Source organism: Setaria viridis, chromosome 3 (assembly GCF_005286985.2).
Source record: "Setaria viridis chromosome 3, Setaria_viridis_v4.0, whole genome shotgun sequence".
In the NCBI taxonomy this organism is placed as follows: domain Eukaryota; kingdom Viridiplantae; phylum Streptophyta; class Magnoliopsida; order Poales; family Poaceae; genus Setaria; species Setaria viridis.
In genome coordinates, this window is record NC_048265.2 from 17,585,455 (window position 1) to 17,606,558 (window position 21,104).

A 21,104-nucleotide genomic window follows, 5' to 3' on the forward strand; every position below is an offset into this window, starting at 1 on the left:
TCGTTTGCCACTGTCCAGCAACCCAGTCCAGTTCCAGATACGCTATCAAGGGGGGAGCCGATTCATGCATTTTTGTGTTATCTATTTTCATTTTATGGAGGAAGGGGAAGGATCAATGCATGCTGGCTGTGATACAGAAGTCCATGTCAGAACTAAATTCCAAAATGTTTTAGATGTGGAAATGAAACAGCAATAGTTCTTTCCTTCCTGTTCCAGAATATCACAATAGTAACACCCTGCATCATGAATACATGATTATGCTACAACGGACTCAGTATTATGCAGTAGGCACATCCAAAATTCTCAGCTGCAAGATGCAGCTCAGACATCACCGCGCCAACCACGCGATTTCGTTGAATTGAGAGGGTTCCTAAGGGAATTTCGATACTTCACAAACATTTTGAATTTTTGGCCAACTCGTGGACAACTTAATTCATCTACCGCAACACCACGCCTAATTCGTCTCCGAGCTCAAACTTAATTCGGGAAGGTCAGAGACGAAGCGGAGAGGGGATATGCTCAGTTTGAGCTGGGCCATCTCGTTGTGTGGTGGTGCCTAGTCAAAAGGCCCACCCTTGCTTGGCCCAGTCGCGAATGGCCCATTAGCTCCAGTCACGCAACTTTTCCTTTTTTTCCTTTCCCTTTCCCTTTTGCCTTTTCTTTTCTTTTTTCTTTTGGTAATAAAGAAAACAAAATTGGAATACTCGTGTCGTCGCTGGGCTTGGCCACTCCGCCAGCACTCCACCAACTCACCGAGTCGTTGGCTCCGCCCGTTGCGCGTTGCCTACTCGCCGAAAACCTCGCCGAAGCCCCCGGCGCGGCGCAGAAACCCTTCGCCAAAACCCTTGGCGGCCGGATTCCCCACCTCCAGCCTCTATCTGGCCGTCTCCTCTGTAGTCGGGCCGGAGGTTGAGCGGGAGGATCTGCCGACTTTGCCGTCCACGCGGCGGCTCTCCGGTGGCGTCCTGCACGTTCACCAGCACCGCACCCTCTTCATCCAGTGAACAGGTAAAGAAGCGATTTTTGCCAACGACAACTCCATATTGACCCCATTCTCGGTTTAGCCTCTGTGCCTAGCAATTCTTGGTGGAAATCATTTTCCTGGATGAGATTTTGGAGGGGGTTATTCTTGAAACTTTGCCGGCTTGGTGTTTCCCCCAGATTAAACCCTTCTGTGGATAGGGATAATGAACTCCTTGGACCATCCAGTAATCCAGTTGTGTAGGGTAAGGTCGGCCATCGTAAATCGTAATGCATGTCGGCCTCAGTTTGAGAACATAAATCTGCGTATTTTTCCAGATCCATTTCGTGGATATAATAATTTACCTCGATTCCGTTTTGTTTTTGTATATTGTTAGTTCGTGTTTTTCACCCCTCTGAAACTATATCTCATTTTAAAATCCGGAGTTGAAATTAGATTGCTAGTTAGGAAAGTCAGTTGGCTTGCAAGTTGCAACCATATGGTAGCCTAATTGTTTGGCCCGAGTTTGCAACCCAAAAGCATCTGAAAGCTAGCCAATATTTTCTGTGTTCTCTTGTAAATTTTGTGTCATTTATAATGAGCAAACAAATACAGCTAGATTCCATTGTTTTGGCTACATTTACGAAAAAACAGAATTGAGCTAATATTCTTGTTTTCTTTTTTTTTTGTTGGCTAGTTTCAAGGCAAAAACTCCTCTGGAACTAGTTACCGAGGCATTTGAGGCTACATTCTCTTGTGCAATCAAAACTCTGATTCAGAGTACAGGATGGCAGCGCAGCTAGTCTTTTCCAATGTTTCCAGTTGCCAGTGCCCATTAGGCATTTCACCGAAAAATGTTGGGAACACACTTCTTGGTGAAAGTGCAAGAAATTTTCAGAGAAAGAAGTGGTTTTCTGGTGGTTTCTATCGTTCTTCTCGATTGGAGTGCTCTGCAAACTCCCGTCGAGCTGGGCCACGGCGTACCAAGGATACCTTATATGACCTTCACCCTGAGATCTCCTTGCTTTATGGAGAGGATAATGGTGCAGCTTCTGTATCCAGCAAGGAGCAGGGTATTGACGCTGCAGCTGAAAGACTGGTAGACGCTCCTGCCTCTTACCGCTACAATGAGCCTAGGATTAAAGTCATTGGTGTTGGGGGCGGTGGCTCCAATGCTGTGAACAGGATGATTGAAAGCTCCATGAAGGGCGTAGAATTCTGGATTGTGAACACTGATTTTCAGGCCATGCGGATGTCACCCATTGACCCGGAAAATAGGTTACAGATTGGCCAGGAATTGACACGTGGCCTTGGTGCTGGTGGGAACCCAGAAATTGGCATGAATGCAGCCAAGGAAAGCCAGGAGTTGGTAGAACAGGCAGTTGCTGGTGCTGATATGGTTTTTGTGACGGTAAGTATATGTTACTCTAGCATACTCTTTTCAATTTGTCATCAAATTGTATTTTCATTTGATATAACTACTGATATCTATCATTTCATTGAGAAGAAATATGGTAACCTCGAATTTGATACTCAAATTTATTTTGCAGGCTGGAATGGGAGGTGGGACAGGCACTGGCGGGGCGCCTATTATTGCAGGGATTGCAAAGTCCATGGGTATATTAACTGTTGGAATTGTGACAACCCCATTTTCATTCGAGGGAAGAAGGCGAGCTCTTCAGGCACAAGAAGGAATTGCATCATTGAGAAGCAATGTTGATACACTGATTGTAATTCCAAATGACAAGTTACTGACTGCTGTATCACCAAATACTCCTGTGACAGAAGCATTCAATTTGGCAGATGATATCCTTCGGCAAGGTGTCCGTGGGATCTCAGATATAATCACTGTAAGAGAATATGCTACATGCTATATTATATATCTCACTGTTTCTTAGAATAATTTCATTCGTGTTCCGTCCAAACATTCCTGTATTGAAAATTATATATTATAGACAACTGCGCAATACAAAATTGTTGATACTGTATAAAAATTATGCTAAAGATAGTATTTTTATACATCTTATTGGCCATGTTTTAATTTCATACATTTTTTTATGTTCCCTAATTCCCTTGTGTTTTCCTGATATGGCATATGAAATATGAATGCAAGTCCAGGTAACTGCACTCTAACAGGTTTTCAAACAGAAGCCTTATTATCTATTTGGTTTTATATTGTCCATATATGCATTACTAGCAACAGAGTAAAAGTAGATTGACATTGTCATGCACTTGGTTTTTCCTGAGTAATTTATTTTGTAGAATATCTTGTTGCTTAGCATGCCATTTTGAAAAAGTCCAGAAATTGAAACATTTTTAACATAAGCTTTCTCAAAATATTCATCCGTATGACAATTACATGTGATCTACATGACTACATGGCTAAACATGTCACTCGCTGCTACCTTCTTTGGCTTTCAGGTGCCAGGTTTGGTGAATGTGGACTTCGCTGATGTTCGGTCAGTTATGTCAGATGCAGGTTCATCATTGATGGGTATTGGAACAGCAACAGGTTAAATTTCAGAACTCAGATAACCATTATTTTTTCAGAATCAAATACAACTGTGAGGTTTGTTTGAATTGGTCCTAATAATGTTGAGTTTGCATTAGAGCATTTGGAACCTGCCCCAACCAACACACTGACAACTAACCACTCCTGCCAATCCTGTTGCCTGTTTGCAGGTAAAACACGAGCCAGAGATGCCGCACTTAATGCCATACAGTCTCCTCTACTTGATATTGGTATTGAAAGAGCTACTGGAATTGTATGGAATATCACTGGAGGGAATGATCTAACCTTGACAGAGGTAACATATATTCATACATTTATCACTAAACTGTCAGATGCCTTCTGTAATAGTTACAATACATTCGGTCTGAACCACACTGGCCATCGTTTTCTACAGGTGAACGCAGCAGCTGAAGTAATCTACGATCTTGTTGACCCTGGTGCAAATTTGATTTTTGGCTCTGTTATAGATCCATCATACACTGGACAAGTAAGTTGCGGAATCATAATATTTTTATTGTCTTGAAAATGATTTTATGCATCACAACTTTCACTTAGAGGTCGTTAAGATTCTCAGTTGTAACTAGATCTCATGGCCCAAGTCAATAACATGCTACACTGTTCAGGTTAGCATAACTCTGATTGCAACTGGATTCAAGCGCCAGGAGGAAAGTGAGAATCGATCTTCACAGGCACGTGTTGCATCGTTTGCCTACTTTCGGTCTATTTTGTTTCTTTATTCTCATGAAAACCGTTCATGCTCAGGCTGGAGGAGACAGCAACCGCGGTCACTCGGGTTGGTTTTCTCCCACTTCCCAGGAGGAAGGTCCTGCTTTGCAGATCCCAGAGTTCCTGCAGAGGAAAGGGCGTTCAGGGTTTCCGCGAGTCTGAACACGCACTGTAGTAGTTTGGTTCATTGCTTTTCGTTATCATGGTTTCCCCCCTCTTTTTGCTAGTTTGGTATGTTGCAACTTCCGTTTCTAGGTCTCTTTTGTAGCAAGATATGGATTGCTGGCTGTAGTGTTAGAGCAGATGTTTGAACCCTGACTCTGTGTGCAAACTAAGCCGCCTGAGTAGATTGGCTGGGCTTCTATGCTTCTGGACCTGCAGTGGATCAGGATGTGAGATCACAATTTGAACTCCATAGGAGCTATGAATAAAGTCAGCACAAGAGAGTGAATTATAATGTTCCCGTGTGAAGGATTATCTTCGATTTCCTTTGCTCAATTACGACTTCGCATGGCACGCAACAGATGGACTGATAAGGACGACCCTTGATTTGCACACGAAGCCTGCAGGCAGAATTTGCAACTTCTTCGCGAACCATTTTGCAAAATGACCGGGAGCACAGCACAACGCCTTGTTCGTGAACCACCAACCCGGAAGGGGAAAGCCCCGAAAGAGGAAGAAGCCAGGAGGAGCGCAACGGAACCGCAAGAAGCGCCACCAACCAAACGAATTTCCCCTCCAAAAAAGGAGCACGAAAGCCACAACGCACGCATTCGCCCCCTCGCGCGCTACCTCGCAGCGCGCCTCGCCCTCCCCCTCCTCGCCGTCTGGAGCCCGCGCGGGCGGCGGGCCGGACCGGATCCCGCTCCATGGCGGAGGGCTTCGGGCGGTGGGAGGCGGATCCGCTCTTCCCCGCCGCCGAGTGCGTGCAGGACTCCGCCGACAGGTACGGCCTCCCGCTCGCCCTGCTTTCCCGCCTTGATCTGCTGCTTGGCGCCGGGTCCCGCGCTCGGTTGGTAGCCGTAGCCTCGCGAGATTCGTGGCCATTTCGGGGAATTCGTTGCCTGGTTCAGGTTCTGGAGCCCCGGGACCTGGTGTAGTTTCTTAGGCACCTCCTTTCTTCTGTACTTTTGAATTGTTTGCGGATTACAATTTTAGACGAATAAGCTAGGCCCGGAATTGTATGCGAGTATGAATAGCCGTTACCTAAACTTTCATGGATGCTCTTCATGAGAAGTTATGGGAATATGCGAGTTTGTTTGCATAAAAGGTGACCTAAGGCCATTCGAAAACTTTGTCATGAACTCATGATTGAGGTGGAGCCGTTCAGGGAGGAGTGGCATGCATCTGTTCTTTCTATCTGTTGGTGAAACCTCGGGCAAATGTTAGCATGATTTTAGCTTGCCCAAGTTTCATTTTAGCCTTGTGTTTTAGCTAAACTAGCTTTGTTGTCAGCGCCTGACACTCATGTGCCTGAAAGGCTGCAGAAGATGAATAGCAATTTCTCAGTCTTTACAAGCGCTGCAGATTTTGTTCTGACTAGATTTGGAACTTTCAACTACAAACTTACAGCTTTTTGCTTCCTTAAATTAATATGATGCCTTCTGGGGAGCTTACAATTAATGTGTATATGATTTTTACTAGTAGGAACTAGGAAGATATGTGCAGATTATCTGTTTTATCATGATGAAGTACAGCCCGTTGAATGCAAACCTCAAAGTTATTTGTGGTAAATCTTGAATGGCACTCGTACTTGGGCTTTGCACTGCTATGGCTTTTCAAAAGCCTTTTTTGCTAGATTTGGATGGTGTGGGTAGTTAGAGGCATACAAACTGTTTCTGGAATTTGTAAAGATTTCTGCAAAAGGCTATACTCACAGTGCAGGGTGGTGTTACAACCACAAATTAGCTCTAAGCGGTCTACAAAGAATAAGTAATGGGCAGCTTGCTGATGGTACTGATAACGCATCATTTTGGATTGGTGTACAGGATGGAGGGCGTCTACCGCCTGCTCTTGCATGAAAGGAAAGTTATGCAGGATGGTACTTCAGATGCAAAGTTTCATGCTCCGATACAGTATGAGAGAGATGTGATTACTGCTCTTGGAACTACCAAATGGCAGGTTCAAACAGTCAAGCTTTCCATATAAAATATTTTTTTCTTGAATTACGCAGGAGAGCTGCGTGTCATTTCATTAAGGTAGAAAAGAATTAATATCTTCAATCATTCTCAGCCCTGTATGATTTGACTATGTTCTAGAAACATCCATTTGTATCTCTATTTCTTTTAAGGCCTTTATTCTTCTAACATGCAGTTGGAGCAATTTGAGAGGGAGGTGAATGCAGCTGCATTCTCTGACAAGTCAAAGTCGAGAGAAAATGCAATCTTAAAATTTAGACAATTCATTAGAGCTATAGCGGAGCAGATTTCTCAGGTGGAAGGAAGTTTGGAGAATCTTAGCATAGGTTCTAGTAGAACTCCAAAACATTTATACTCAAGTGAATATGATGGAGATGGACTGGCATCCTTTCTTTCTGGTAGCAACAAGGATGACCATGTGTATCATTCCACTGGTACAGATGAAATTGTTGAGCTTAAGCTCGACAATGTACCCTTGGTAAATGGCTATCATTCCACACAAGAACATAGAGCATATGAACACAGGAATTCAGAAAAGGATGTGGAAGGAGCAGGGAAACTTAAATGTTCATGTGGAGGAAATGCATGTGAAGGGGGTCATAATAATAGCAGTATGTATAGTTGTGATGCTGATGATTCTGTAGGTAGGAGGCTTTTTGGCAAAAACAAACTGAGTAGGCACTACCATAGTTTTATAAGAAACTTATGGTTTACAAAGCGGGGTCGTGAAAGCTTTACAAAGAGGAGGAAGGATGGAGAAGATATGGATAGCTTGAGAAATGGAAACACGCTACCTTCCTTCAATCTACATCAACCTAGAAGGGTAGGTCACTCTTCCTTAATCATTTATTTCATTTTCTAATTTTCTGCATACTGTAATCTAGGTATTGTTTTATGCTAAATCTAGAAGTTTGGCGCTTCAAATAAATTTTATATGCACTAATATTCACATGTAATGACTTTATAGTTATAATTCTTGCAGGCTATGTATTTCTGGCCAGAGGTCATCAAGAGGAGATTAAGTAGATCTGAGTATTTTACAGATCGTAATCGTCCTCAAATTCGTTTGGTGACAGCAGTACTAATCGCGCTTGCTGTTCTCTGTGAGTTTCTTTCTTCCATGAGTCATCTGCTCTATTTAAGAATTTAACTCTTATGATTGGTAATACTTTTTTTAGAACAAAAGGCTATTTAATCAAACAAAAAAAATTAAGTCAGCTATTTATACTTTATAGTTGAGCACCTGAAGAAAATCGAAGAATGGAAACCCTATTTCTCTTGGTATTCATCCCTCACGAGTGTATAATACTCCCTCCATCCCAAATTATAGGTCATTTTGGCATTTTAAGGTTCATAGATTTTGTTATGCACATATACATATTATATATCTAGATGCATAGCAAAAGCAATGAACTTAGAAAAGTCAAAACGACCTATAATTTGGGACGGAGGGAGTATCAATTGGTGGTAACTGATAGCTTTCCTGAAAACTGGTTACTGGAAATGAATGGTCCAATGTTGATAATACTACTGAGATTCATCTTGCGTATGATTCAACAACATACTGTTGATCATTTCTTTGACTAAGACAATATTGAACAGTAGAGATCAGTGTGAACTCTCTTTGTGATTCTTAAAATGCCATTTTATGCGTTTAATGTTCTTTTACTGTCAAAGGTTAGCAAAGTCTTACTTTGTTACTGATAAGCTATTCTGTAGATTATCTGTTTGAGATCTAACTGGCATCAAGCCAGGATAATTTTTATGAGATCTGCCCTCCTCCCTTTTATCTGATGTGATTGTGTGCATGCTGCAGGCTTGCTGGTATCCCATGTGAGGTGACTGTGAATCCAGTTTTGATTCCTGTTATTTTTATGTATTACCACGGTCCATGGTGTACTCTACCAATCATGCTGTGCTGTGTCATGGTTTCTGATGGAGAAGGATACATTATTCTTTTGAAGCATCTCAATGTTATGCTCCAAATTGTCATGCCGTGCAGACACAGGTTTGAAAACGTCTTTGTGCAGTTGATTGTTGTGGTTGCTTGTGATTAGAGTGACCAGTCATCAACACTTTGAAAAATTTTCAGTAATCCACGTCATTTAGTGAATGGTGCCACATGATCCATTGTAGTTTTTTCCCATCTTTCTAGTATAACTAAAGAATGCCAGATCGAGTGATGATTTTCTGGGAGCAGTTTCCTTGTGCATTATACAATTATGAAAGGGAAGTCCGAATTGAATCGAAATGGTTCAATGTATTGTACCTGGTCTGTTACTTCCCCCACCTGGGATATTGTATTAAATTTGGTTTCTTATGGACCTGGAACTCTCCTATTGTTCCTGTTGGTTTGACTACATCAGGTTCATTGAGCTATGACGGCCTTTCGGGTGTGCTCATTTGCTTCTTGTGTTGTTGCGCCTTTCTGTGAGCGTCAACTCTCGCAATCATACAGTGACATGTATGAGAACAACTACAAGTTTGTCAGTACCAAGAATATCCAAGCTTGGCTTTTCTTCTTTGAACTGAAAGCACTTCCATATCCCCCTGTTTTATTTTCCTTTCTTGGAATAAGACTTGCATCTAGTTCTGACTGCCTGATTGAGCTAGGAAGAATTTTATTTCTAAGAAAGTGGAACTGAGAAAAGAGTGCCAAATAGTTTCGAACTATCCATTATGTTTGATTAGGAAACTAAATAAATTGTGGACGTGGCTGAGAATTCTGTTACCGTCTCTAACTGAATTTGTATTTGAGCCTTAATCAAATATTTTTTTTGAAAGAGATTATTATATTAGATTCAAGAAAAGAACACAGGCTCTTAATTTTCCCATTCCATCAATGTTCTGTGAACAAGTACGGTTGTAAACTTGAAGTCCAACATATATAAGACAACTCAACACGTCTATATAATGTAGTTTAAAAAGCAATGTTTCTTGAACTTAAATTCGATATAATTTCTGTGCCTCCAAGCATAGTATAAGTATTGCTATGATCAAGTAGCTGGTCGACTCCAAATGAGCCCACATACTCCAGGTTTGAATAGAAAGCAATTCTGAATTGAGTTCAGGTCAGAGTTTTGATGACCCTGATCCCCCTCTCCCAAGTCCCAAGTCCCAACCTGTCTCACGCCTCACCACTGGGCACTGGCGCGTGGGTCCATCCCGTCAGTAAGGGCACCTGCTCTGGCCCGCCGCGCTGATCCCGTCCCCTGATCCCCACCAAGAGGCGCCTCATCCCGCGAAGCGGGCCGCCCTAATCGCCGCAAACCCCACTATCACGCCGTAAAATAAGCAGCTCCTCGTGGTCGGCTTGGCAAAAATCTTTGGCACCACCACGGCCTTTCGCCCAAGCAGCAAGCCGTGCGCCGACCCCCACGGCCCAGACCAGAGCAGAGGCGTCGCAACCGCAGCCGCGGCCGCGGCCAGTTGGGTTGGGTCGGAGCCAGGCAGCCAGCCGCCGAGCCGGGCGGGGGCAGGCGGACCAGAGGAAGCCGCCCTTATTAATAAGCCGCCGTGCGCGTACCCTGCCGCATCCACCACCCCAACTACCTCCTCCCCTCGCGATCCAGCCCCCGCCTCCGCCCCGCCCGGAAACCGGCGTCCGCCGCGCCCCGGCCCCGACCACCGCTGCGTCTCGTCAGGAGGAGGAAGAGGAGGTACGCATCGACCGATCCGTCACCTTGATCGCACGCGCGTAGCCACTGTAGTCGTAGACCGCGTTGTCTGATGTGACGCGACCCTCGTGCTTCCGCCTCGGTCCCGCGTAGCGGGCTAGCGGCAGCAGGTCCGCACTTGCCTGCCTGCCGGATCTGTCACTGTTGCTGCTGGGTTGATTTTCCACTCGTAGCGTAGTAGTGTTGTCACATCGTGGTAGTAAAATGTAAGAATTGGTGATAATTGCAAAGATACTGTACGAATTTCTGCATTTTCATCCGCATTTTCTGTGTTTTCGTATCACTTCGTTATGATCCAGCAGTAGTAATCATCTCTCCTGCACTCTCTCGCCAGTATAATCCAGCGGGATCACCGGGCCAGCAAGATGTCAACTGCCACCGCCCCAAGATTGTCCGTCCCCAAATCCGGGGTGAGCTTCCAGACCGCCGCTCCGGCGGCCAGGGCCCCTTCCTTCGTCGGCTTCACGAGGCAGGCACCCCACGCGTCGGGGCTCCGGCTCTCCAGCAGGTTCGTGGCCTCCGCGGCGGCCGTGCACATGGTGAAGCTGGTCGGGCCGGACGGGGTGGAGCACGAGTTCGAGGCCCCCGAGGACACCTACATCCTCGAGGCCGCCGAGAACGCCGGCGTGGAGCTGCCCTTCTCCTGCCGCGCCGGGTCCTGCTCCACCTGCGCGGGCAAGATGTCGGCCGGCGAGGTCGACCAGTCGGAGGGGTCGTTCCTCGACGACAACCAGATGGCCGAGGGGTACCTCCTCACCTGCATCTCCTACCCCAAGGCGGACTGCGTCATCCACACCCACAAGGAAGAGGAGCTGTACTAGAGTGCTCGTGCGTTCGGTGCTTCAATGGCGGCGCAGTCGCCGAGACCATGCCATACCATGGTAGAGATTGTTGTGGGGAAAGGGCTAGCTGTTGATGTCTACTGATGAACATCTGTTTCATGAGATCTTGCCATATGTGCTGTGACAATAATTGTTGTAACGCGGTTCTGCAATTCAAACTGCGAGTGTTTTTCGAGCAGCAATGGCAAAAACTGCACATTATGATGGAAGTTGCAAAATTGGTGTTTGAAGTTAAATTGCAGATTTCTTTCAGAGTTGTGGCAAAATTTAGTTTGTCCTCTATGTGCTTACTGGTCTGCAAGCTGAATGCGACTCCTGAAGTTCACACTCTATCACAATTATTTTGAAATATGTTTCCTATCGCCATTGTTTGGACACATTGCAGCTCCTTACCTGAAGTGAAATTCTCAGTGTTGAACCTCTGAAAAGTCTGTTCAAACTGTCCACTATTTCCTGCAGCTTCAGGTTTTCAGAAGGTGACTTCAGATCTTCAAAACAGAGATGCAGGACTTGGACCCGCTTACTATCTGTCCTCTGCGATATGCTATTTACCCAGCTAACTGCATGTTGAACTGTTTTATCTGACACCTTGATTCAGGCCACACTGGCCATATGCATTCTCCATTTAAGTTGGAATTGGTCTGATATGAGTTCATACGAATCGTGACAATAATTATTGTAACAAGGTTCTGCAATGCAAACTGCAAATTTTCTTCGAACTGCAATGGCAAAACTTGCATGCTATGGGAAGGGAAGAAATTCGTGTTTAGTCTGCAGATATCTTCTTCCAGAGTACCAGTGGCAAATTTTGGGCAGTCCTCCGTGCATACTGGTCTGCTTGCTGAATGTGAATCCAGAATTTCTGCAATCCAAACTGCAAAAAAAATTTATTGGGAGTGTGGGATGGTTGCGCCCTTGCATCATTTTGATGGATGATAGCTCTTCTTACTCGAAGTCCGAATGTTGAACCTCTGAAAGTCTGAATGCTCATATGCATAACATTCTCTGTTCTGACTGTCCCACTATTTCTCGCAGCTTCGGTTTTTCCGAAGGAAAGCTCAGAACCGCGGAGTCGGAGCTCAGATGCTCATGGATCTGCTTACTCTCTGTCCTGTGCGTTATGTTATTTAGCTCAACTACTATCCTAACTAACTGCATCTGAACTGTTTTTCTCAGTTGGAACTGAATACGAATTGTTTTTCTCGGTTATGCATAACATTCTCTGTTCTGACAGTCCCACTATTTCTCGCAGCTTCGGTTTTTCCGAAGGAAAGCTCAGAGCCGCGGAGTCGGAGCTCAGATGCTCATGGATCTGCTTTCTCTCTGTCCTGTGCGTTATGTTATTTAGCTCAACTACTATCCTAACTAACTGCATCTGAACTGTTTTTCTCAGTTGGAACTGAATACGAATTGTTTTTCTCGGTGAATAGCATTGCAGTATCAGGTGGTGTCGGGATTTTTAGGACCTCCTAAAATTTATTTATGTCACATCGAATATTCGGAGGCTAATTAGGAGAACTAAATATGAGCTAATTATAAAACTAATTACACAGATGGAGGCTAATTCACGAGACGAATCTATTAGCATCACATTGTCAAATCATGAACTAATTAGACTTAATAGATTCGTCTCGCAAATTAGTCTCCATCTGTGCAATTGGTTTTATAATTAGTCTATATTTAATACTCCTAATTAATATCTAAACATTCGATGTGATAGAAATTTTAGGAGGGAATAAAGAAACAAACACCCCTCAATATAGCTTCTGCTCCACATCATCGTGATAGTAGATCAGCATTAATGCATCTCCTTTTTGCCGTTTTCATGGTCCGGTGACGCATCTGGTCTTGAACCATTAGCATCGATTGCCGATTTGGTTTGCTCAACTTACCACTGAGCATCTGCTCCCAAACAGAAAAAAGAAAACAATGGGCATGAAAATGCTGGAGATTTCTCTTTTTTTTCTATTCAAATTTTGCAATTCAAATCAAGGTCGCACGTGCCCTTTGGAATTTGGAGCCAGGCGGACTTTTTAACCCTCAAACAATTCAGGAATCGTAGCTTGGATTTGATGAGATATAGAAACTGGACTTCTACCTCCCCTCGTGTTGATCGTTGAACGTTCAACATTCGCAGCAGCATTCAGCAACTACGTTCATATGTACGTTATTATCTTTACAAACCCAACGAGCCAAAGAAGAAGAAAAAAAATTCCTGGCAATCATGCTGGCATCTACAAAAAGATCAAGAATCTGAGATCAGACGAGCAAACTTTCAATGTCTAGGTCACGGTCAGGTGCTTTAATATTTGGTCAGCGACCACTACGAACCGGCCTTGCTGTGCGCCGCCGAAACGTCCCGTTTGGTTACTTTTGCTTATTTTTAGCACGTGTCACATCAAATGTTTAGATACTAATTAGGAGTATTAATGTAGACTATTTACAAAACCCATTACATAAGTGGAGGTTAAACGGCGAGACGAATCTATTAAGCCTAATTAATTCATCCTTAGCAAATATTTACTGTAGCAACACATTGTCAAATCATGGACTAATTAGGCTTAATAGATTCGTCTTGCCGTTTAGCCTCCACTTATGTAATGGGTTTTGTAAATAGTCTACGTTTAATACTTCTAATTAATATCTAAACATTCGATGTGACGGGTGCTAAAAATAAGCAGAGAAATCAAACCAGGCCAAGCCAACTCGACCAAGCTACGGCCGTTGATGCCACGAAGGGAACACATGAAGGTGAGGCCGCAGCGACCGGCACTAGAGCTATTCCTAAGCAGGCAAACACCGTGCACGTGCGGCAGGCGGCTGGAAGAAGGTGCTCCGGCGTGCACGACGGCACGAGGCTCTCGCCATCCCGTCTCCGTCACGCACCCGTCATACGCTCTCGTGATTTCACGAGAGCGTATGAAATTATATTTAGAATGGATTTGCTAGTGTCCGGACGTCTGATGGGAGGTGTTCCCACGGTGGGTCCACCAACAACATGTTAGCGTAACATCAAAAATCGATATTCGCAACATTGTAAATGCGAACATGTAACATCAGTAATTAATGCTTGCAACATTAAGATTATTCTAAACTGGCTCTATATATCCAATTAATTTAGAGAAAAATTCCACCGAAACATCGTATATATTTCAGGCAACATCGATAAAAAGAATAAAGAAAACGATCATCTCAAAATGTCATATCGCAACATTTATAAACTAAAGCTGCAACACCTCCAAAAGTTGCAACATTAGCTAAAGGGGAAAAACACTCTCGACCAAATCACTCATTGCAACGCCACATATCATCGATCCACATGCAACCACATTACTGTTTGTTGCAACGTTTTAAATCACAAGCTGAAACAAAGCAACAAATATGTTGCAACATGGAAAAACAAAAGAAAATTCCAACGAAATTATCATGTTGTGGCAATCGAAAAAGCCATTACAACATCATAAATTACCTGTTGCAGCACGTCAAAACACTTGCTACAACATCAGAAAAAATTATTGCAAAAAATAATATGCTTAGAATGGAGCACAAAGCAGGGGTGCTGCTGCTGCCGGCCTTGCCGCACGCGCCTCGTGCTTGCAACACCTTGTGCTCTAGGGATGGCAGTCGGGTAGGTTTGAACCCGAAACCCGCGAGTTTTAGGCTCGATGGGGCGGGTCCATCCCCCTCCCCCGGTGGGTTTGCAGGTTCGGGGACCCGAAACTGGGCGAGGTGGGGGCGGGTTTCTAATCCCCTGTGGGTGACCCACGGGCCCCTGAATTACATTCTAACCAAAAATTAAATGTAGCCTAGCCCAACAAGCAATTGGAAACCCTAGATATATTGGCCTGTTTGGCATGGCTCCACTCCAGAACTCCAGCAACTCCACCAAGAAATCCAGCCAAACACCCCAACTCCAAAACTCCATAGAGCTGTAGTGCAAATGGAACTGGAGTTTTGGAGCATCTCTTTTGCTGCTCCAAAACAACCTCTTTTGAACCTCCTCGTGGAGTTGGTGGGTAATTACCCATCAATACTACTGGTTACACAAAAAAACATTTAACCACAAAAAAACATTTCGTTCTGTTCCTCCCGAGTCCCACCCGCGCCTCATTTCTCCACCCGCGTGTGCCCAGCCCCACCGCTCATCGTCACCGAGCCCCGCCGGCCGCCCAAGCCCTGCCGCTGACCGCCCCCGTCGCCGCCTAGCCTCGCCGCCCATTGCCAAGCCCCGCCGTCCGCCGCCGTCTTGCTGCCCCTCCCAAGGGCCCCGGCAGTAGCGGGAACGCCAGCAACGGCAGGAAGGAGGCCGTGGCGCACGGGAACGCTGCGGCGAAGCAGAGGAGCGCGGCGAGGGCGGCCACGATCGCCGCGGACGTCGAGGCGCCCAGGGAGCGGTAGGAACCAGGGGAAGAAGAAGATGGGATAGAGAGGATGACAAGTGGGGCCTGAATTGGGGGGCAACAATGGCAGTCCACACTGAAATCGGTCTCTTTTGGAGCTGAGAGTACCCATCTAGCCAAATACTCCATTTTAGTTCTGGAGTTCTGGAGTGGAGCTGGCTCCACCTGGAGTTTTGGAATGGAGCAGCTCCACCCGGAGTTGGAGCCATGACAAACAGGGCCATAACTCTCCCAACCCTATCCTCTTCCACCCACTCCACCGTCTGGCCCTCGCCTGAGCACCGCGACTCCACGAGCGCCGCGCGCGCCGGCGCCAAGCGCCGTCGGCCGCCTACGCCTCACCCGCGGCGCCGCTCGCTCCTCGCCTGAGCGTCGCCGGCCGCCCGCGCCCCTCGCCCGAACTTTTGCCTTGCTCGGGTTTAAGGGGCCCCGTTGGGTTTCGGGCACCCGCGGGTTTCATGCACCCGCAAATTTTGGGAGCGGGTGCACATTGTCACCCGAAACGAGGTTCGATTTCGGGACGGATTTTATTCTCGGGTTTCGAGGATAGGTCCACGGAAGCTCCACCCGACCCCAACCCGCCCCATTGCCATCCCTACTGTGCCCACGCCTGCTGGATGCCGGCGGCGGCGGCCTCGCCGTCGCGCTCTCGGCCCACCTGCGCCCCTGTGCCTGCCAGCCGCGCGGGCTGCTGGCCTCGACGCTGTGCGCGCCCGTGCCCAGGTCGGCCTCACCAAGCGCTCGCAGGCACCGTGCAGCCCAGAGAGAGATTTGAGTGGTGCCTGGCGCGGATGAATTTCCCCCTGGTGAAAGGATAAGGTAGGAGGGAAAGGATACGGTGGGAGAGGATAAAGTTTTTATGGTACCCACGTCAGAGATTTTCACAGGCAACGAACGCACGAGTTCTAGCGTTATCGTATTTGGAACGTACGTATGAAATTTACTATGAAGTTTGGAAGGCCTGCTTGTATTGGCTAGCCATGAAAGGCAGATCGTATCAGCCACTATCAGGGGCCAGCCCCAGCCTGGGACGAGCGGCCGTCTCTGAAAGCGATGTGCTTCGTCCGTTTTAACTACGTCTTGGACCTTGTAAGGCATGGAAAGTGCTTGTATCTATGTGTGTATATAGCAGAGTACAAGGCGTACGCCGCAGCGACTGCTCTACTATAAAGAGCGGGGACGGGTAGCGCAGAGAAACGCGCGAGTTAATGCGAGCGCGCCCGCATCGCCGCCCTAGGCCCGAGGGACGGAGGAGAGGAAGGAGAGGGAGCCCCAGAAGAGCAGCCATGGCGCCGGCGGAGCTCCGCATCCTGGCCGTGCTCTCCTCCCCGCTTCCGCTCCGTGTCCTGCTGCTACTTTCGCTCCTCTCAGGTACGGGCGATAGGACTAATAGGGGATAGCGCCGAGCTCATTCTCTCTCCGTTCATGGCGTTGCTTTTGCAGTAGATGCGTTCGTCTCGCCCCTTGGTCCTTGCACATGCCTGGACGCCGTCCCTGATCCTCGAATCGCTCGATCGAGATTTCTGGCCCCTTAGTGATTGACGGGCTCCGCCATGCATGCAAACAAATTTGATTTTCGTTTCTCCTTTTTCTTACTACTTGTTTCTTCTCCGTATCCATCTCACCATTAATTTAAAAATAAACGGTTTGGATAGCTCATGTGGTTGTATATACATATGAAAAATCTATGTTGGCATAGAAAAGCTTCAGTTTCTGTGAAGGGCAACATCGCAGTGTCTTTGTTTCGTTTTTCTGAATATTTTTAGCACGGGGATATGAGACCATCATTCATGTGCGGCTGTGCATCATGCAAGACAGCTGCTCTATCCTCTTCTGCAGTGGCCTGATGGAGAGAGCATTGTTGCATCGCGATTCGCGAGGTCGTTTTCGTAGGTTGCTTGAGTTGATTCCAGGCGGCTGGTCCGACGTGTGTTTGACAGAGAAGACAATTAAATTTCCACGTCATACGGGCGATGCCTCGTTGAAATCACGTATGCCTGATTTTGACATTTGTTTGAAAAATTGAATTTTTTCTTCCGGCTGCATGCGCTGCTGATGAATAGCCGATCTCTGCACGTTTTATTCGGAAAATGACGTTCGTCCTACCCATGATTATTGCAAGCCAGTTTATGTGTGAAAGGGAACCGCATTTAATTTCCCCTAATATTTTTGTTCTGCAGACGTACTGGTATCTCTTGCTGCCGACCTAATAATCACTCAAGAATCCAATGAGAAATATCTGAAAATATACTAGCAGTTGATCTTTCGTCAGCAATTTATGTCATTATTCAGCATAATTTTTTCTTGCCATTTTGAGCGCCCCGCGGACCCCCCCCCCCCCCCCCCCCCCCCCCCCCCCAAAAGAAAAAAAAATCTGAAACGTTTAATTTTCCGTCCCCGATTGCAGCCGTCGACGTTGTATCGGCGGCGGCGCCGCCACTCAAGTTCGGGATCAACTACGGCCAGATCGCGAACAACCTCCCGCACCCGACGCAGGTGTCGGGCCTCCTGCAGTCGCTCAACGTCAACCGCGTCAAGCTCTACGACGCCGACCCGGCCGTGCTCACGGCCTTCGCCGGCACGGGCGTGGAGTTCATCGTCGGGAACGAGGACCTCCAGAACCTGACCGACGCACGCAAGGCCCGCGCCTGGGTGGCGCAGCACGTGCAGCCGTTCCTCCCCAACACGCGCATCACCTGCATCACCGTCGGCAACGAGGTGCTCTCCGGCAAGGACACGGTCGCCATGCAGAACCTCCTCCCGGCCATGCAGGCCGTGTACCAGGCCGTGGTCGCCCTGGGCCTCGCGTCGCAGGTGAACGTCTCCACGGCGCACTCCGTCAACATCCTCGCCAGCAGCTACCCGCCGTCGTCGGGCGTGTTCCGGGAGGAGCTCGGGCAGTACATCCAGCCCATCCTCAACTTCCACGCCGAGGTCGGCTCGCCGTTCCTCATCAACGCTTACCCGTTCTTCGCCTACAAGGCCAGCCCCGGCAGCGTGTCCCTGCCGTACGTGCTGTTCGAGCCCAACCCCGGCGTGGTCGACCCCAACACCAACCTCACCTACGACAACATGCTCTACGCCCAGATCGACGCCATGTATGCGGCCATGAAGGCCATGGGCCACACGGACCTCACCGTGAGGATCTCCGAGACCGGGTGGCCGTCCAAGGGGGACGAAGACGAGGTGGGCGCCACCGTGGCCAACGCAGCGGCGTACAACGGGAACCTGATGAAGAGGATCGCCATGGGCCAGGGGACGCCGCTCAGACCGGACGTGCCTATCGATGTGTTCGTGTTCGCGCTCTTCAACGAGGACATGAAGCCAGGCCCGGCGTCGGAGAGGAACTACGGGCTGTTTTACCCCAACGGCACGCCAGTGTACAACCTCGGGTTCAACGGAGCGTCGTTCAGTCCGTCGCCGACGCTCTCTTCTTCTTCCAAGCCGACGGTAAGATAATTCCTAGTTTACTATTGACAAAATTCTGAATCCAAATTCACTCGCATAAGCAAAACACACGATTAGATTTTTTTTCAGAAAAAAAAGATTATTTGAAACAACTAAAAAGCACGGCAAATAACATCTCTATAGGAGGAGCTTATTCTTCTATCTTACCCATAGTGTTCACTGCTTGCAGATTACATTTCTGATGGCGGTTGTTGTCCTACTCTCCGGCTTTTTCCTATGACCTACATCAGTTTTGTGGCGATAAGATTTGCTATTTTCTGACTAACCCATTTGTGCTTGCATCGGACATCATACTACCTGCCAGAGCCCATAATCTGACTTTGAGGTAAGCTGATCTTGGTCGTATTCCTGAGACATTTTGATAATTTTTTCTTTCTAAAGCTGTTTTCTCTAGCTAGCCTTTGTACGAAAACTTACAAGTCTTCTTTTCTTGTTATATATGGACGCATCAGTTGCTTGCATTGAAAGCATTTTTACATAACAAATAAAAAATGTATAGTATTTTATATAGAAGCAATGTTTTGGAACAAGTCTACTAGGCCGTGCATTCAGTTGTGTACGTACATCCAATTAAAACAGACGGTGAACAAGGAACTGGGTGGTCCTCTGTACTCGTTAGGCTGCACAATTGGTCGGACTAATTGACTAAGTGGTAATTAAGATTATCCTCACAACATCATACAACTATAAGCTCCTAATCTGGTTCCTGAGAAAAGTTTTAGGCCATGACATCGAGTAGTTTGTCAACCTTTGTCAGACATGATGTTAGGTGGTCGGTCATCCTGCCCTGGAGGCAACATATATGTTTGGCCGTTTTCGCCTCCGGCGCGGCAATGCCACGGATGTCTTCGGTTAGCCTGTTCCTCAGGGAGGCAGACCGGTGGTTGATCGGTTCTCTCGCTGTCGATGCCCTGGGAGCTCTGAACCGACCAACCAAAGAGGACCGCCTTGCTCGCGTCATCTCGAAAAGAATCCAATAAGCATTGGGCACGGAAGAGCACACGCATGAGAGCGTCCTTCCATCTGATGGCTACTTTTCAGAAGCATCCGTTCCTTTGGCAAAACCTGGAGCATGTTGTTGTTGAGCGCCCGCTGTTGTCGCCAAACCTTGAGAACAGGGCGTTTTCTGAGAGTTCCAGACTACCTACCTTTTCAAAATGAACAAGTGTTCCATTTAGTGTACAGCACACGGTTTGGTCAATTAAGGACAAGCACTCAAGCAGGAGTCTGCCCCTCTTTTGTTTACTATATATATGGTCTGTTGATTACTTGATTTGTTCCTCAAAAGGTCCGTTTGAGGCATTGTGGCATGCAACTGGAAAAATTCTAACGTTGTTCTCATTGCTTGTCTATACTTTGTATGCAGGTTAGCAAGATTTTTTGTTACCTTCATCAGTTGATTGGATTGTAAGGTTGTAGTCCTATATATATACCAGTCGAGCCGCTGTGAAATTTTGACAGTATGAGCTGAATTGGGATAGAACTGTGGAAGTGCCAAAGGCTGGTGGTTATACCGCAGCGAGCATGTGACTGAGCTCATAGAGTGGTCGTTTCGTTCCGTTCTTTCACTGTATTATACATTCACCTTCTTAGTAGGGGTGTTTGTTTCTTTAGTTCCTCCTAAAATTCTTGTCACATCAAATATTTAGATACTAATTAGGAGTATTAAACATAGACTAATTATAAAACCAATTGCATAGATGGAGACTAATTTGCGAGATGAATCTATTAAGCCTAATTAGTCCATGATTTGACAATGTATTGCTACAGTAAACATATGCTAATGATGGATTAATTAGGCTTAATAGATTCGTCTTGTAAATTAGCCTCCATCTGTGTAATTAATTTTATAATTAGCTCCTGTTTAGTCCTCCTAATTAGCCTCCAAATATTCGATGTGACATGAATTTTAGTCCGGACTAAAGATCCAAACACCCCCTTAGAAACTGTCCATCATCGTATAGTTCTTGGTGTGGTTTTGTTCAGTTATAGATTTTTGCGGTTGACGGCATGATATTTGTTTTTTCAAATTTCGCGGTAGCTTATTATGAGCACTCTTTTATATCAGCAAATTCCGATTCTCATGTTTTCCCAAATTGTTTCGTCGTAGACACGAAAACTTGAACTGAACGGTACAGAGGTGCATAAACACAATCTCATCCACTAGATCCAATCCGAATGGCCTAAGCGAGAAGTGGGAATTCCCTAATCCTCATGTTCATCTCTTAGCCGGACCAAATCAAATCAGCCTAAGAAGGATAAGGAGAACCTCACCTTACTACTGAAAAACTGAGCATTCGTCCCGAGGCTCAGGACCAGTTACATTTTGATCCAGTACTAATATGAGCATTAGTACCGGGCCTAACGGATAGTTTCTGAG

The 21,104-nt window shown here is 46.4% G+C and overlaps 4 protein-coding genes across 8 annotated transcripts; all 4 read left to right on the plus strand.

Moving 5' to 3' along the window:
* The first annotated feature begins 712 nt into the window (after positions 1-712).
* Positions 713-4,656, plus strand: LOC117849519 (cell division protein FtsZ homolog 2-2, chloroplastic). 2 transcript variants are annotated; one of them, XM_034731091.2, is made up of 8 exons: positions 714-1,008; positions 1,659-2,372; positions 2,512-2,811; positions 3,383-3,473; positions 3,644-3,768; positions 3,868-3,960; positions 4,097-4,162; positions 4,236-4,656. In XM_034731091.2, exons 2-8 carry the CDS (start codon positions 1,749-1,751, stop codon positions 4,359-4,361), a joined length of 1,425 nt encoding a protein of 474 aa, XP_034586982.1. In that variant the 5' UTR covers positions 714-1,008; positions 1,659-1,748; the 3' UTR covers positions 4,362-4,656. The 2 variants fall into 2 exon arrangements, with proteins under 2 accessions (XP_034586981.1, XP_034586982.1); XM_034731090.2 differs by having other exon boundaries at positions 713-1,008; positions 3,644-3,960.
* A 141-nt stretch (positions 4,657-4,797) lies between these two features.
* LOC117849521 (uncharacterized) lies at positions 4,798-8,657 on the plus strand. Of its 2 annotated transcripts, XM_034731093.2 has the most exons (5): positions 4,798-5,145; positions 6,188-6,320; positions 6,513-7,160; positions 7,320-7,440; positions 8,154-8,657. In XM_034731093.2, the coding sequence occupies exons 1-5, from the start codon at positions 5,069-5,071 to the stop codon at positions 8,177-8,179; spliced, it is 1,005 nt and encodes a 334-aa protein (XP_034586984.1). In that variant the 5' UTR covers positions 4,798-5,068; the 3' UTR covers positions 8,180-8,657. The 2 variants fall into 2 exon arrangements, with proteins under 2 accessions (XP_034586984.1, XP_034586985.1); XM_034731094.2 differs by lacking the exon at positions 4,798-5,145 and having other exon boundaries at positions 6,188-6,397.
* Positions 8,658-9,860: 1,203 nt separating this feature from the next.
* On the plus strand, positions 9,861-11,122 carry LOC117849522 (ferredoxin-6, chloroplastic). Its single transcript, XM_034731095.2, has 2 exons — positions 9,861-9,996; positions 10,349-11,122. The coding sequence occupies exon 2, from the start codon at positions 10,380-10,382 to the stop codon at positions 10,833-10,835; it is 456 nt and encodes a 151-aa protein (XP_034586986.1). The 5' UTR covers positions 9,861-9,996; positions 10,349-10,379; the 3' UTR covers positions 10,836-11,122.
* A 5,284-nt stretch (positions 11,123-16,406) lies between these two features.
* On the plus strand, positions 16,407-20,735 carry LOC117849520 (glucan endo-1,3-beta-glucosidase 14). 3 transcript variants are annotated; one of them, XR_011897789.1, is made up of 4 exons: positions 16,407-16,627; positions 17,664-18,706; positions 18,894-19,049; positions 19,482-20,187. XR_011897789.1 is itself a non-coding variant. In XM_034731092.2 (3 exons), the coding sequence occupies exons 1-3, from the start codon at positions 16,465-16,467 to the stop codon at positions 18,942-18,944; spliced, it is 1,257 nt and encodes a 418-aa protein (XP_034586983.1). In that variant the 5' UTR covers positions 16,407-16,464; the 3' UTR covers positions 18,945-19,185. The 3 variants fall into 3 exon arrangements, 1 of the variants encoding a protein (XP_034586983.1); XR_004639036.2 differs by having other exon boundaries at positions 16,408-16,627; positions 20,091-20,735; XM_034731092.2 differs by lacking the exon at positions 19,482-20,187 and having other exon boundaries at positions 18,894-19,185.
* The last annotated feature ends 369 nt before the right edge of the window (positions 20,736-21,104 follow it).

Excerpts from the sequence above, each read along its gene's own strand:
- LOC117849519 (XM_034731090.2), top strand. The coding sequence starts at position 1,749 with ATGGCAGCGCAGCTAGTCTTTTCCAATGTTTCCAGTTGCCAGTGCCCA. Across the intron at positions 2,812-3,382 it reads GGATCTCAGATATAATCACT|GTGCCAGGTTTGGTGAATGT; the intron begins GTAAGAGAATAT and ends TTTGGCTTTCAG. Across the intron at positions 3,961-4,096 it reads ATCCATCATACACTGGACAA|GTTAGCATAACTCTGATTGC; the intron begins GTAAGTTGCGGA and ends TACACTGTTCAG.
- LOC117849521 (XM_034731093.2), top strand. The coding sequence starts at position 5,069 with ATGGCGGAGGGCTTCGGGCGGTGGGAGGCGGATCCGCTCTTCCCCGCC. Across the intron at positions 7,161-7,319 it reads ATCTACATCAACCTAGAAGG|GCTATGTATTTCTGGCCAGA; the intron begins GTAGGTCACTCT and ends TAATTCTTGCAG. Across the intron at positions 7,441-8,153 it reads AATCGCGCTTGCTGTTCTCT|GCTTGCTGGTATCCCATGTG; the intron begins GTGAGTTTCTTT and ends TGCATGCTGCAG.
- LOC117849522 (XM_034731095.2), top strand. The coding sequence starts at position 10,380 with ATGTCAACTGCCACCGCCCCAAGATTGTCCGTCCCCAAATCCGGGGTG.
- LOC117849520 (XM_034731092.2), top strand. The coding sequence starts at position 16,465 with ATGCGAGCGCGCCCGCATCGCCGCCCTAGGCCCGAGGGACGGAGGAGA. Across the intron at positions 16,628-17,663 it reads GCTACTTTCGCTCCTCTCAG|CCGTCGACGTTGTATCGGCG; the intron begins GTACGGGCGATA and ends CCCCGATTGCAG. Across the intron at positions 18,707-18,893 it reads CTTCTTCTTCCAAGCCGACG|ATTACATTTCTGATGGCGGT; the intron begins GTAAGATAATTC and ends CACTGCTTGCAG.